Genomic DNA, 16504 nt, shown 5'->3' on the forward strand with positions numbered 1-16504 from the left:
TCAGCTTGCTGCTTGTATGACGGGTTTCTACCAGAGGAGGAGAGAGTCGCTTCATCGTGGACCTGGTCGGGAAAGTTCGTCTACTTATCAGACTTCAGATCCAGGAGGAACCATGCAGTTGGTTCCTGGTTGCAGAACACTGGACCTTTATCTTCTTATCTATTTAGTGAGACACTGGTCCACATTACCAGCAATAAGCTGGACTTGTTTGGGGGGTGTTGACATGCATGAAATGTAAATACAAGCCCTATATTTGTTTGTTTAAAGTTTCAAACTTTGCTTTGTTTTAAAACTAATCGTTTGCTCCCATTGCCAATCATCTTTGCGTGAGCACGCTGTCACGTGGACCAATCACGCTAACAAACACTCACCTCTTTAAGCCTGTGCTCTTTCTCAGCTACAATATGCTGAATCATCATGGCCACTGAGTAAACCCAGGAGATCACCATACACAGAGGCATCATGTGCTCAATCACAAAGAGAAAACTGCAAAGAAAACAGTAACACAGAGCTGATGATCACAGTAACAGATGTGATGATGGAGGAATATATTCATCCAAACTGACCGTTGGTCACGTTTAAATGAACTTTTCAAACTGCTTAAGACATCTTTTTACATGACTTTCTGATGGTAACGTGTCATTATTTTGTTTATTATTATCACATAAACAGAATCCCAGTAAATAAAGTACAGGGCTACGTGTTAGTCCGTTCCTTACTCGTCTCTGGTGTAGCATGGATAGGGGAACATCTGAACGTAGTTGCCAGGCTCCACCACGTCATGCCCCACAAATGTGTTGATGATCGCTCTCTCTATCATGTCTGGAGAAAAAAATCAAGACAGGGTTCGTATTTCTCTCCAGCGTGCATGTTACATATTTGTGTATCAGCTGATGGTGACGGTTTGGGTAATAAAATATGTTGTGAGTCAGACTGATTTACAAATTAATCACTTTTAAAAAAATTAAAAAAATTTTTAATTCACATGATGAAATATACAATACAGTAGAATTATATAACCTTTATTTTATATTTATGCTTAAACATTTTTTATGACAAACTCAGTGACAATATTCGACATAAATATGGAGAAAGAGAGAGCTAGAACATTATATATATATATATATATATATATATATATATATATACATATATATAAAATATATTTATATATATATATATATATATATATATATATATATATATATATATACATATATATAAAATATATTTATAATTTTAATAAATGACAAATTAAAGAAGCATTTTTTTGTATCGAAAAAATATCGAACCATGAATTTTGTGTATCGTTGCACCCCTAATATATATATATACACACATTTGCTGTCTTCTGCAGACTTACACATCAGCACGTGACTTGTACTCAGTTATGAATGAGGGTAATAAACAGAGAGCAGCTAAAAGCTCATTCTTTAAACAGGCTGATGATGAACTGAAGTAGAAATATTCTAATAACTTAAAACAACTGTTTCCTTCTAACATAAACTGCAGTAATAAAGACCACAGACCCTTAAAGAACTACCACACTTGTAGTGTGACCAGTTAGGAATGACATCCAATAAAAGTCTATTGTAATTTCATTCTATGCTATAGACTGATGAGACCCATGAAGACTTCTACGAGCAGGAGCAGGCACCACTCTCCTTTCTGGAGGAAGAGCTGAGGTGGAAGTAGTCTGACTAATAAACCCGTGAGTCCTGCATTTGGGTCCTCTCCTTCCATCCCCACACACGTGACCGTGAAAGTTTGATTTGTAGTCTTTTTATTATAATGATCCAACCCTGTCAGAGCCTGTGACCTCTCCTGGCTGAACAGCCTCAGACACGTCTATCACTCTGGTTTCATCATTCAATATTCTGTGTCAGTTGAGTGGCTTCCCTGCTTTCAGCAACTAAATAAAATATGATTTGTAGTTATAAAATGCTACTGCTGCAGCTTTGTAAGCACGTCCCATCAATCCATCCCCTTCTGCTTATCCAGGTCAGGGTTGCAGGGGGCTTGAAACCCATCCCAGCTGCCACAGGGCAAGAGGCAGGGTACATCCTGGACAGGGTGCCAATTGACACAAGGCGAGGTAAGCATGTTACCTTTACTTCATAAAAACAAATAAAACAGTGCACTGATATCAGTGTGTCACCTCTTGGGTCCTGTGCAGAAAACCGTTGATCTACATACTGTTCAAAAACCACACAAGACTGAGAATTCTCATTCCAACCACTGAGGGAAACAAACCAAACACTCAAATGCTGAAGTAAGTGAATTTCAGTTCCTTACCTTGGATCCAAACAAAGCCATACAGGAAATAGAATTTCCCCCCAGTGTTGGGGCCAGGGCGCCAGTAGGCCCTTCTGATTTCATTGGTCTTCTCTGTTAGGCTGGAATTTTGTCTGATTTTGTACATAACATGTGGTGGAAGGGAGCCATCTTTATTAGTCTGGAAAATCACACCTGGGGAAAAAAACATTAGAAAAAAAATCTAATTTTGCATCAAAACTCTGATGTGAGCATTTAATATGCTTCATCTGATTATGAACAACTCTGAATAATATAGAAACAGAAACAGCTGCCTCATCCCTGACAGGACTGATCCTGACTGACTGCTGGTTGATGGGTGAGCGCAGTGATATCCCCGCCTGTGATGTGAATGATGCAACCATGAGTAGTAACGCCCCTAAACTGCAATTAGGAAATCAAGTGGTAATGTCATGTGTATCCACCAGGGGGAGCAGTGTGGGGCACTCTCATATACGTTTTCAGATCCTTCCCAGATGCCTTAACGCCCACTCACATCCTGGGCCTTTTGACCTCAGAAATCACACGATTGGGTGGGGCCAGGTTTCACAGTGGGTCCACAATGGTGATTGTGACCTACACTCGTTTTCACACCTTGGCTCATGTGATTAGGTAGAGGATCATTAGGGGGTCAACGACCCTCATAATGGACAACTCTCACTACGGCAAATAATCTGGGAGCGATTGGTTTTAGACCTGAAGAAGCTTCAGTGGAGATATGCCCAAAGGTAGCTGGAAGCAGTCTAAGGTCTGTGGGTACACAAGGGACCTTTTTGCAAGCAAAGAACAAACAGGACATTGTGAAAATCTAGAGCATGTCCACCTCACTCCTGCACTTTAAATGCATTAGATGCTATGATCACAGTCGGACATGCGAAGGCGACTCACTGGCAAACACAGAAACGTTGTCCCGGTAAGCCTGATTCAGGGTGTAGTTGACAATGCTGTCTTCATCAGGGAAGCCCTTGAAGACATCAACACTGACCTGTAAACACAAGTAAAAGACACACTGGGTTTGCCACTTATCTGTACTTTCATTTTAAGAACTGCACAGTGCTCTGTTTTGGTAACTATTGTCCATGATGTAAACATGTGAAAATTGTGTGTTTCTGTTCTGTGTCCTGTTCTGTTTGTACATGTGTGGGTTTTGTTTTGTTTTTGCTGCTGTTACAACCACATTTCCCCTTGTGGGACAATTAAAGGATAATTCTATTCTATTCTATTCTATTCTATTCAAATCATGTTTCACTGCAGAAGGCTGTTGGTGTTTTAGCACCAAGATGAAACCATCATATGAGCTTATTAAAGTCTTCACATATTTACAGCACGCAGTAGGATCGTGTGTTGTTGTCTCTGTTTTCTCTACAAAGTCCAAAGATATCAAATAGAACGTAAAAACTTCTCAGTGTGATTTAATGCAATGACTTTGCATTCTGTGGATTCCTAATAACAATTTTAATAAAATATAAACACAAAGAGTCATCCATGATTGTTGTGACTGACACTGGAATCAAGAGAGCAAAAAAAAGTTAATTAAAGTGAATATCAAACCAGTCGTGTTTTCATGTGTAATCCAAACATTTGAAATACTGGTACGTGACAGAAAAAGAAAGATGTAGCTATGAGCTGATAGCAGTCACTTGTCTTATAATGACCCCACTCTATAAGTAACATTAACAAAGAAAGATTATTTCTTTGTTGTTGTTATGAAGCAGATAAAAATGAATGGATATTGTTGTCATTAGTATTGCATGCTATATTATTGCAGCCCTGCATTCAGGTTTGGCTCGCAGGAGCAGCAGTCTTTGCAGAGAAGCCCAGACTTCCCTCACCCTGACCACCTCTGCATTGTTCCCACGTCAACTGACAGATATAATCTCTCCAGCATATCCTGGGTATGACCTGGTGCCTCATCCCAGTATGATATGCCTGAAACACCTCAGCTAGGAGGCATCAAGTAGGACTCCTTCTGATGTTGAGGAGCAGAGGCTTTACTCCATCCCCCTCGGATGAACAAACATCTCACCTTATCTCTAAGGGAAGAATCCAGCCTCCCTTTGAAAGAAACTAATTTCCACCACTTGTATCTGTGACCTCATGAACAAGACCCCAAGAGCCTCCATCACCTGCTAGGGCTAGATAATGTGTCCATAAAACTATGAACAAAACTGGTGACCAAGAACTGGCACTGAGTCCTACTTATTGCCAACAATATGGTTCAAGCTCACGCTGCAGTGGTAGAGGGAGCAAATGGCCCACAGCAACAGGCCAGACACCCCAGGGCTGACCCCAGGGCTGACCCCAGGGCTGACCCCAGGGCTGACCCCAGGGCTGACCCCAGGGCTGACCCCAGGGCTGACCCCGTGGGACGTGATGACAACTGTACAACTCCCACACACCCTCAAATAACCTCAGGAGGATAAAGAGCTTGTTCTGTGTTCTGCGACCACTTTATATATTGCGAGTGGAACGCTGCATCGCCCTCCTGAGTCGTTTGCCAGAATCACCTTGATGCTGACCAAAAGTCTTGTTTTATGTCCCCAAACTCCTCCCACACCCACGTTTTTGCATCAGCAGTCCCATTGGCTAACGAAGCCAGGTAAGACTTTCTTCAACCTGATCACCTCCCATGTCCACCAGTTGGTTCCCAGCTCCATATTCAGGGCCCGGGAGGCCCCTTCTTAAATCATCTGTTGTATTTTTCTTCTTAATGAGAACTTTTTCTCTTCTGAACTCGATATCCATACTACATGCATAGTTATCCAGGATGCATAAGTGTTATTTTTTTGCCTTTATTGGATAGCAATAGTAGAGATAGACAGAAAAGCAGAGCAAGAGGGGGAGGGAAGACATACATGGATCAGACTCAAACCTGCTTTCATGTGGTCATGTGGCTGAATTTATAGTACTGCTTTTTTATAAGGTCAAAACTAAGTTTTTGAAGTGATGCATTGTTTTATCTTTGTAAAATTTAAGATAAAAACTGTGCTGACCTTAGACATGAAGTGTGTCCAGCCACAGGCAGCATTGTCAATGGTGTCCAGCTGTTCTAGCAAGGTGGAAGTGTTGGGAAGACTGTAGTTTCCTTCCATCAGACTTTGCATTAGCTCAGTGTCTGTGCCATTTATCAACTCAGGGTGCTGCTGAAGATCTGAGAACAACTTGAGCAAGAAAAAACAAGATGAATGAAGCAGAAGCAGAGCACAATTAAAAGGCTGCTGACTCAAAATCTAATTCTAGGAAAAGATGGATGTAAATGTTCCAGCACAGACAGTACTGCAGCGTCATGTCAGTGGTATCTTTAAATGTACCTGCTGCAGCCACACCAGGTGCTTGTGGAACTGGCCCTCCTCCAGGAAATTCCTGAGCTGGGAGGAGATATTGAGCCACACCCGGGTGTAATGTGTCACATTCCCAACAAATGCAAATGTCTCATTGGCCTTTAAAGAAAAAAGTGAACACATTAGTTTTTCATTACAATCTGTATGAATCTGTATAAACAAATATGCGTATATCTATAAATAAAATGTCTTCGATTATATTTCTTCTTCTTCCAATACAGTAACACGGTTCTTACAGTAGTGGAGGGTACCGTGGTCTTAAACATCCTAAATATATTTTCTCCCAGATCCGTGCTTGGACACAGCCCTGTCTCACTGGCCTAACTCTTTTCTATTATGTTCTATGACAGGTGGACTCCAACCAAATTCTAAAAGCATTTCACAGACAACAGAGCACAGTCATATCAAAGTGCGTGATTAATAGTACGAATGCAAAATATCAGCCTTTTTTTCAACAATTCTAAAACAAGTGAATGGAAACATCTTTTGCTTTGTCATCATGGAGTGTTGCACAGATCATGTTGCACCAACACATTGAAAATGTTCTGAATGAACATTGTATCAGGTTAGGGTTAAAAATTAGATGGTGGAGATCTACATAATACTCATTCAGTCCGTTCTGCCTCCCAGTGTTTTGGAAGAAAACACACTAATAGCTTGGACAGTGTATTTTTGCTGGTTATGACAAAAGCTTTGTTCATACCTGATTGATAATGCAAATCTGTTTGTACATATACACAAAAGAGCGTGCTGTTTACATGCCTTCTGAATCACTTTGTCCACCTGGGAGCCAATAGGAGAGTAGAGGATCTTGGGATTTGTAGTCATCAAGTGAACCAGCAGGCCCAAATTCCTTTGTTCTTTGCTGGTGAATCCCAGAGAGCTCATGTTTCCCTGCTTCAAAGCCTCCGGTTCAATTATCCTGCAACAAGATCTATAGTTAAAGAGCACAGACTGTACTGCTAAGTAACATCCATCCATTTTCTTCCGCTTATCTGGGGCATGGTCGCGGGGGCAGCAGCCTATGCAGAGAAGCCAAGACCTCCCTCTCCTTCGCCTCCTCCAGCTTGTCTGGGGGAAGACCAAGGCATTCCCAGCTAGCCGAGAGATATAATCTCTCCAGCACATCCTGGGTCTGCTCCAGGGAATCATCCCAATGGGACATGCCCGGAACACCTCACCCAGGAGGCGTCCAGGCAGTGTCCTTGTCAGATGCCCGAACCACCTCAACTGACTCCTTTCGATGCAGAGGAGCTGCTCTACTCTGAGTCCCTCCCGGATGGCTGACCTGGATGCGTGTCTCATCTGATTCCCACTGCTTCACACTCGGCTGCGAACCGTTCCACTGCGAGCTGGAGGCCCTCACTCAATGAAGCCAACAGAACCACATCATCCGTGAAAAGCAGAGATGAGATTCTGAGACCAATCACGTGAAGCCTTCCACCACTTGGCTGCGCCTAGAAATTCTGTCCACAAAAATATGAACAGAATCGGTGACAAAGGGCAGCCCTGGCGGAGCCCATCACCCACCAGGAACGAGTCCGACTTATTGCCGGTTATGTTGGACCAAGCTCTTGCAACGGTTGTATAGGGATCGAATGGCCCGAAGCAATGGGCCAGACACCCCATACTCCCGCAACACCTCCCACAGGACAGTCCGAGGGACACGGTCGAATGCCTTCTACAAGTCCACGAAACACATGTAGACTGGTTGGGCAAACTCCCATGCACCCTCAAGTATCCTTGAGAGGGTAAAGAGCTGGTCCAGTGTTCCACGACCAGGACGAAAACCGCATTGTTCCTCCTGCATCAGAGGTTCGACTAACGGACAGACTCTCCTTTCCAGCACCCTGGCATAGACTTTCCCAGGGAGGCTGAGGAGTGTGATCCCCCTGTAGTGGGAACACACCGTTCAATCCCCTTCTTTGAAGATGGAAACCACCACTAGGTCTGCCGATCCAGAGCTACCAGCCCTGATCTCCATGGAACATTGTAGAGGCGTGTCGACCAAGACAGCCCTACTATAACTAACAGTACTTTGGAATTTGATCTGTATCTTCTAGGTTATACACTACAGGTAAAAAGTTTGGACACACCTACTCATTTAATGCTTTTTCTTTATTTTTACTACCCTTCCTACATTGTAGATACAAACTGAAGACATCAAATAGATGAAGCCAGATATATGGAAGCAAATGATAAATAACTCTAAATATGTTTATATTTTAGATTCCACCATTTGTCTTGTTGACAGCGCTGCAAACCCTCGGCCTTCTCTCAGTGAGCTTCATGATGTAGTCACCTCACAGGTGAGCCTGTCAGGGTCCATTTGTTCATTTCTTGCCTTCTTAATGCCACTGAGACCATCAGTTGTTTTGTGCAGAAGTCAGGTTGGGACACAGGTGATAGCGCTATTTGACAACTGCTAGAATTCATATTATGGCGAGAACAAATCAGCTACGTAAAGAGAAACAACAGTCCATCATTACTTTAAGGACTGAAAGTCAGTCAAAAAGTTGCTAAAACTTTGAATGTGTCCCCAAGTGGAGTCGCAAAAATCATCATGCGCTACGATGAAACTGTCTGACATGAGGACGCCCCAGGAAAGGAAGACCAAGAGTCCCTCTGCTGCTGAGGATACATTCATCTGAGTCACCAGCCTCAGAAATCACAAGTTAACAGCTCAGATTAGAGCCCAGATAAATGCCACAGTGCAAAGCAGTAATCAAAGCAAAGGTTGGCTATTTGGAAGAATCTAAAATATAAAGCATGTTTTGAGATATTTCACACTTTACTACATAAAGAACGGTATGCCGATAAAGTTTATGGACAGCAGAGTAGTTTGAAAATAATTCAATTTTTTTATTATCATAGTATTTTGTGGTTTTAGCAATAATTTCTTTGATTTACAACAATTATATCAGTTACAGGTGGGGCAGCTGTAGCTCTACTAATGGGAAGGTTGGTGGTTTGATCCCTGGCTTCTCCAGTCTGCATGTTAAATATCTTTGGGCAAGATACCAACCCCAAGGTGCTCTCCAATGCATCCATCAGAGTATGAGTGTGTGTGAATGTTAGACAGAAAGTGTTTAACCAGAAAAAAAGTGCTATGAATGTGATAATGTATAAAGACTTTGGGAGCTCAGATAAAGTCGAAAAGCGCTATATAAGAACCAGTCCATTTATCCTTTTAGAGCTCAGTTGTAGTTCATTTAATTCCACACAGTTTACTATCTACAAGTCTAGTAATCCTCTTATTTCACTTTCACAAACAGTTAATTGACATTCTTGCTGATGTTGATATCCAGGTATTTTGGTATTTTAATTTCTTCCCATTTAAGCTGTTAACAATCTCTCTGTTCTCATATTCTTGATGTGATTGGTATTTAATTTATGTGCTAGAACTTTATTATGTTGAGAAGCTGAGGAGGAGGTTTCTCATTGCATATGCTTTGTACTCTGACCATTGTTCATATAAAGATAAAACCTGTGACTGCTTCTGTTTCTCTTCGGTTGGATAGCTTTTTTGTAAAAAGGAGTAGTCTAAACACGTGGGCACTTCTTTAAATGTGTGTTCATATTATTTAAAACAACATGACAAAAGCATTCCTCATACAATTAAAGACAGTTTTTGTCATACCCACCTGTTATTCCCACACAGAATGGGCTGCAGTCCAGCCCATAACTGTACAAATGCTGAAAACTGAGAATGAGGATTCTCCGTTTCCTTCTTCCCTTTCCCACTTCCTGCTCCTCCACCTTCCTCTCCTCCTTCATCACCCTCTCCGGGAATGTCAGTTGTGTTGGGGCCCCATGTGGTGGCATTGAGAGGCCATGTTGTGTTTGCTGGCGATGCTGGAGTTCGACCAGCACAGGCCCCTTTGGGCAGCAGGCGAGCCAGACTAGAAAGCAGGTCCACATCCTTCAGAAGCCTCTCTACATCAGCCAGTTCCTTCAACAGAGCCCCAACGTTAGACTGAGAGAGAAGAGCCGAAGAGCTGGGCTGCAGGTGAAGCTGGATGGGAAGAAAGGAGGAAATGGGCAAATTACATGATGGCTACAGCAGACATATGAAAAAGGACCCTGTTTTCAAATGTCAATGCACATTTTTACTCAAACTAAAGACTGAAGCTGCCTGAAAACACAACTGCAATCTGCTCCAGACCCCCTGCTGATGTAGATGAATAACTGAATTCGTGAATTTAATCCTCCCTGTGCTGTCACTATACCTGAACTGAAAACATTTTGAAAGTTTCACATCAGTTGGTGGTTCGGCAGGAGGTGAAAGAGAATAAGGGTGGTGATGCAGATTTTATGCAGTTGGGTTGATGCCATGTGATCTAACCAGAAATGCTGTTATGTGACCAATGTTTGGATTATGAGTGTGGAGCCAGAGATGCCCAAGAACTAGAGGTGCAAGAGGTGCTTCAAACAGATGAACTGATTTGTCCAACATCTTTACCAGAAAGAGCGACTTACAGAGCTGTCTGCAGCTTCTCTCCTTCCCTTATCCCTCCAAAATCCCCTTAAAGACTATGTCTACTCCTAAATCACCAAAAATCAGGAAAAAATGATTTAAACATAAAGAAATCACAAAGAAAGAACAATACAGTATCCTTGACTGCACCAAAGAGTAAAACAGTCAAATCTGGATTAATATTTGGTCTCCCGTTAGGTCCCTGTTAGTACATAAATTAACAATTGATCAATAAACTGATTTAGTCTGCCTGGTTTCAACATAATGTTAATTTAGATGAATGAATGTCCCTCAGTCATAGTAATCATCAGAATCCTCGAAGTACAGGCCAAAAGAGGGTTTGGCATCAATCGTCCACTCAAGCTTATTAACCAAAGACCCAGACAGACTTTTAATTCATTTGAAAGCCTGATGGTTAGTCTTGTCCAGCTGTAAAACTCAGAAACCAGTTTTATTTATTATCATCTATCGTCCACCTGGGCCTTACACAGAGTTTCTGTCTGATTTCTGGGACTTTTTATCTGACTTAGTGCTCAGCTCAGATAAAATAATTATTGTGGGTGATTTTACTGTTATTATCTTCAATGCCCTGTACCAACACAGAGCAGAGCAGCTATCTGAACGCTACCCCAACAGAGGTCGATTATCTTGTTAATAATTTCACCTCCTCACTACGTACGACTCTGGATACTGTAGCTCCAGTGAAAACTAAGGTCTCTAATCAGAAGTACCTGACCCCGTGGTATAATTCTCAAACACGTACCCTAAAGCAGATGACTCGTAATCTGGAGAGGAAATGGCGTGTCACAAATTTAGAGGATCATCATTTAGCCTGGAGAAATAGTTTGTTGCTTTATAAGAAAGCCCTCCGCAAAGCCAGAACAGCTTACTACTCATCACTGATTGAAGAAAATAAGAACAACCCCAGGTTTCTCTTCAGCACTGTAGCCAGGCTGACAAAAAGTCAGAGCTCTTTTGAGCCAAACATCCCTTTAACGTTAACTAGTGATGACTTCATGAACTTCTTCACAAATAAAATTTTTATCATTAGAGAAAAAATTACCAATAATCATCCCACAGATGTAATATTATCTACAGCTACTCTTAGTTCCATTGATGTTAAGTTAGACTCTTTTTCTCCAATCGAACTTTCTGAGTTAACTTCAATAATTACTTCCTCCAAACCATCAACGTGTCTTTTAGACCACATTCCTACAAAACTGCTCAAAGAAGTCCTGCCATTGATTAATTCTTCGATCTTATACAGTGGGGCAAAAAAGTATTTAGTCAGCCACCGATTGTGCAAGTTCCCCCACTTAAAATTATGACAGAGGTCAGTAATTTGCACCAGAGGTACACTTCAACTGTGAGAGACAGAATGTGAAAAAAAAATCCATGAATTCACATGGTAGGATTTGTAAAGAATTTATTCGTAAATCTGGGTGGAAAATAAGTATTTGGTCACCTCAAACAAGGAAAATCCCTGGCTCTCACAGACCTGTAACGTCTTCTGTAAGAAGCTTTTTTGTCCCCCACTCGTTACCTGTATGAATGGCACCTGTTTGACCTCATCATCTGTATAAAAGACACCTGTCCACAGCCTCAACCAGTCAGACTCCAAACTCCGCCATGGCCAAGACCAAAGAGCTTTCGAAGGACACCAGGAAAAGAATTGTAGACCTGCACCAGACTGGGAAAAGTGAATCTACAATAGGCAAGCAGCTTGGTGTGAAAAAATCAACTGTGGGAGCAATCATCAGAAAATGGAAGACATACAAGACCACTGATAATCTCCCTCGATCTGGGGCTCCACGCAAGATCTCATCCCGTGGGGTAAAAATGATCATGAGAACGGTGAGCAAAGATCCCAGAACCACACGGGGGGACCTGGTGAATGACCTGCAGAGAGCTGGGACCAAAGTAACAAAGGTCACCATCAGTAACACACTACAACGGCAGGGAATCAAATCCCGCAGTGCCAGACGTGTTCCGCTGCTGAAGCCAGTGCATGTCCAGGCCCGTCTGAAGTTTGCCAGAGAGCACATGGATGATACAGCAGAGGATTGGGAGAATGTCATGTGGTCAGATGAAACCAAAGTAGAACTTTTTGGTATAAACTCAACTCGTCGTGTTTGGAGGAAGAAGAATACTGAGTTGCATCCCAAGAACACCATACCTACTGTGAAGCATGGGGGTGGAAACATCATGCTATGGGGCTGTTTTTCTGCCAAGGGGACAGGACGACTGATCCGTGTTAAGGACAGAATGAATGGGGCCAAGTATCGTGCGATTTTGAGCCAAAACCTCCTTCCATCAGTGAGAACTTTGAAGATGAAACGAGGCTGGGTCTTCCAACATGACAATGATCCAAAACACACCGCCCGGGCAACAAAGGAGTGGCTCCGTAAGAAGCATTTGAAAGTCCTGGAGTGGCCTAGCCAGTCTCCAGACCTCAACCCCATAGAAAATCTGTGGCGGGAGTTGAAAGTCCGTGTTGCTCGGCGACAGCCCCAAAACATCACTGCTCTTGAGAAGATCTGCATGGAGGAATGGGCCAAAATACCAGCTACTGTGTGTGCAAACCTGGTAAAGACCTATAGTAAACGTTTGACCTCTGTTATTGCCAACAAAGGTTATGTTACAAAGTATTGAGTTGTATTTTTGTTATTGACCAAATACTTATTTTCCACCCTGATTTACGAATAAATTCTTTACAAATCCTACCATGTGAATTCATGGATTTTTTTTTCACATTCTGTCTCTCACAGTTGAAGTGTACCTCTGGTGCAAATTACTGACCTCTGTCATCATTTTAAGTGGGGGAACTTGCACAATCGGTGGCTGACTAAATACTTTTTTGCCCCACTGTATATGATCAACCTATCTCTAATAATCAGCTATATGAAGCTATTCAGGCTGGCTGCAGTTAAACCTTTACTCAAAAAGCATCTCTAGACCCAGCAGTCTTAGCTAATTATAGGCCAATCTCCAACCTTCCTTTCATATCAAAAATCCTTGAAAGAGTAGTTGTCAAACAGCTAACAGATCATCTGCAGAGGAATGGTTTATTTGAAGAGTTTCAGTCAGGTTTCAGAGTTCATCACAGCACAGAAACAGCTTTAGTGAAGGTTACAAATGATCTTCTTATGGCCTCTGACAGTGGACTCATCTCTGTGCTTGTCCTTCTTGACCTTAGTGCAGCATTCGATACTGTTGACCATAATATCCTATTAGAGCGATTAGAACATGCTGTAGGTATTACAGGTATTGCACTGCAGTGGTTTGTATCATATCTATCTAATAGACTCCAGTTTGTGCATGTAAATGGAGAGTCCTCTTCACACACTGAGGTTAATTATGGAGTTCCACAGGGTTCAGTGCTAGGACCAATTCTGTTTACATTACACATGCTTCCCTTAGGCAGCATCATTAGAAGACATAGCATACATTTTCACTGCTATGCAGATGACACCCAGCTCTATCTGTCCATGAAGCCAGATAACACACACCAATTAGTTAAACTGCAGGAATGTCTTAAAGACATAAAGACTTGGATGGCCACTAACTTTCTTCTTCTTAACTCAGATAAAACTGAGGTCATTGTACTCGGCGCTGAAAAGCTTAGAAATATGGTATCTAACCAGATTCTTACTCTGGATGGCATTACCTTGGCCTCCAGTAACACTGTGAGGAACCTTGGAGTCATTTTTGACCAGGATATGTCCTTCAACGCACATATTAAACAAATATGTAAGACTGCTTTCTTCCATTTGTGCAACATCTCTAAAGTTAGAAATATCCTGTTTTAGAGTGACGCTGAAAAATTAGTTCATGCATTTATTACTTCCAGGCTGGACTACTGCAATTCATTATTATCAGGAAGTCCTAAAAACTCCCTGAAAAGCCTTCAGTTAATCCAAAATGCTGCAGCAAGAGTCCTGACAGGGACTAGAAAGAGAGAGCATATTTCTCCTGTTTTGGCTTCCTGTTAAATCCAGAATTGAATTCAAAATCCTGCTCCTCACATACAAGGTCTTAAATAATCAGGCCCCATCTTATCTTAATGACCTTGTAGTACCATATCACCCTATTAGAGCACTTCGCTCTCGCTCTGCAGGCCTACTTGTTGTTCCTAGAGTATTTAAAAGTAGAATGGGAGGCAGAGCCTTCAGTTTTCAGGCCCCTCTTCTGTGGAACCAGCTTCCACTTTGGATTCGGGAGACAGACACTATCTCTACTTTTAAGATTAGGCTTAAAACTTTCCTTTTTGCTAAAGCATATAGTTAGGGCTGGACCAGGTGACCCTGAATCCTCCCTTAGTTATGCTGCAATAGACGTAGGCTGCCGGGGGATTCCCATGATGCATTGAGTTTTTCCTTTCCAGTCACCTTTCTCACTCACTATGTGTTAACAGACCTCTCTGCATTGAATCATATCTGTTATTAACCTCTGTCTCTCTTCCACAGCATGTCTTTTATCCTGTCTTCCTTCTCTCACCCCAGCCGGTCGCAGCAGATGGCCCCGCCCCTCCCTGAGCCTGGTTCTGCTGGAGGTTTCTTCCTGTTAAAAGGGAGTTTTTCCTTCCCACTGTCGCCAAAGTGCTTGCTCATAGGGGGTCATATGATTGTTGGGTTTTTATCTGTATCTATGAAGCGCCTTGAGGGTACTTTTGTTGTGATTTGGCGCTATATAAATAAAATTGAATTGAATTGAATTGAATTTTAACATCCATTCACTAGCTGGGCCCACGTCCTCATTTTAGGTTTGGCAGCGTTTTAGTAGGTAAAGGTGATGCTTGGACATTAATTGAGCTGCGGTTTGGGGAAGGCCTCGAAGGGGACTGGCGACGGCTCCCGGGCCTGGCAGATCCCCGTGTTATAAATAGGAGTGAAGAAGTTAAAGAATTGAGAACAAGGAGGGAGGGAGGGTGGGTCACGTAAACGAGAATGAACAGTTTGCAGAACTGGGGGGAACCTATATAGATGACATCCGGAAGGAGCGTGCTTGGAGGCGTGGTCCCGCTCCTGAAATTCCAATACATAATCTCCAATTCACTAGCTGGACCCACATCCTCATTTTAGGTTTGACAGCATTTTAGTAGGTAAAGGTGAATGCTTGGACATTAATTAAGCTGCGGTCTGGGACAGGCCTCGAAGGGGACTGGTGACAGTTCCCGGGCCTGGCAGATCCCCAAAGAAGGCATCCCCTAGAAGCAGTAATAACTGTGCGATACGAAGGTCGAAGACGTCAGCGGAATAATTTGATTTTTGATTCAACTTATTTATACAGCACCGAGCCACAGTGACAGATGCCTCAAGACCCTGCAATGATGTCTACAGGAAAACCCAACAATCATATGACCCCCTATGAGCAAGCACTTTGGCGACAGTGGGAAGGTAAAACGCCCTTTTAACAGGAAAAAACCTCCAGCAGAACCAGGCTCAGGAAGCGGCGGGGCCATCTGCCGCAACCAGTTGGGGAGAGAGAAGGAGAAGAGGACAAAGACGATCGCATGGAGAGCAAACGTCGCTCCGTGGTGTGGATAGGATGAGCTCGGACAATTCGGAAGGAATGGCAGGAGGAGAGATCAAAGGAAGTTGCAAACAACGGAAATCTTAATGGATGAATGAGGGGAACCCTCAATAGCAACGTGGCTCAACTTTGAGCTTAAGCTCTGACAGAGAAGAATGCTGGATTTGAGATTTGAGGTAGGGCTTGGCGGCTCGAAAAGCTTGTCTTTGAGTAGAAGATGGAGAGGGGGTGCTTAGCTGGTTAATTACTTCAGATAAGGTAGCAATAACGCCTGAGCTGATTTCTGAATTAACAGAAGTGACAGCAGCAGCTTGGGGAGAGTTGATGAATTGAAAGACTGATTAGAGGAAAATAATCTCTGCAATAATAACGTCAAAATCGTCCGAGAGCAGAGTGCGAGTCCACTGGACTTCGTGGGAGATGATAAGTCGTTCAGACGCAGTCAGAACCGTGAGTCGACTTAGAGAGCGGTCTCGAATGATTGTGTCGAGGGTGGATGCCTGATGATGCTGGTGAAAGCACATGAGATGTGAAGGGACGCCATGAAGAATTATGTGCACAACGCAGTTTGGATGTCTTAAAAGGAGCGATAGAGGACAGAACCTGGCATCTCGGTGCCGGAGGCATGCTGTTGCATTTGCGAATAAGGGATAAAGAGAGAACCTGGCATCTTGGTGCCACGGGGTTCGCCGGTGCTTTACGAAGGCAGGAAAGATGGCAGTGAATCTAGCATCTCGGTGCCGAGCAGAGAAACTTGCAACTCTATATTAAAAAGCGTGCTGCTGCGTTTGCGAATGAGGGATAAAGAGAGAACCTGGCATCTCGGTGCCAGAGAGGTTTA

The 16504-nt window shown here is 42.8% G+C and overlaps 1 protein-coding gene across 1 annotated transcript in view; it reads right to left on the reverse strand.

Moving 5' to 3' along the window:
- Positions 1–16504, reverse strand: part of abca2 (ATP binding cassette subfamily A member 2) — an 89262-nt gene that overhangs the window by 44280 nt on the left and 28478 nt on the right. Inside the window, exons 8-15 of the mRNA XM_087848854.1 lie at positions 9299–9669; positions 6417–6576; positions 5625–5753; positions 5307–5474; positions 3202–3298; positions 2296–2469; positions 720–822; positions 372–486 (exon numbers count right to left, since the gene is read on the reverse strand). Of these exons, the coding sequence (XP_087704980.1) occupies positions 372–486; positions 720–822; positions 2296–2469; positions 3202–3298; positions 5307–5474; positions 5625–5753; positions 6417–6576; positions 9299–9669 (1317 nt within the window). The remainder of the gene's footprint in view (positions 1–371; positions 487–719; positions 823–2295; positions 2470–3201; positions 3299–5306; positions 5475–5624; positions 5754–6416; positions 6577–9298; positions 9670–16504) is intronic.

Source organism: Neolamprologus brichardi, chromosome 12 (assembly GCF_056152115.1).
Source record: "Neolamprologus brichardi isolate AB-2024 chromosome 12, ASM5615211v1, whole genome shotgun sequence".
NCBI classification, from domain to species: Eukaryota; Metazoa; Chordata; class Actinopteri; order Cichliformes; family Cichlidae; genus Neolamprologus; species Neolamprologus brichardi.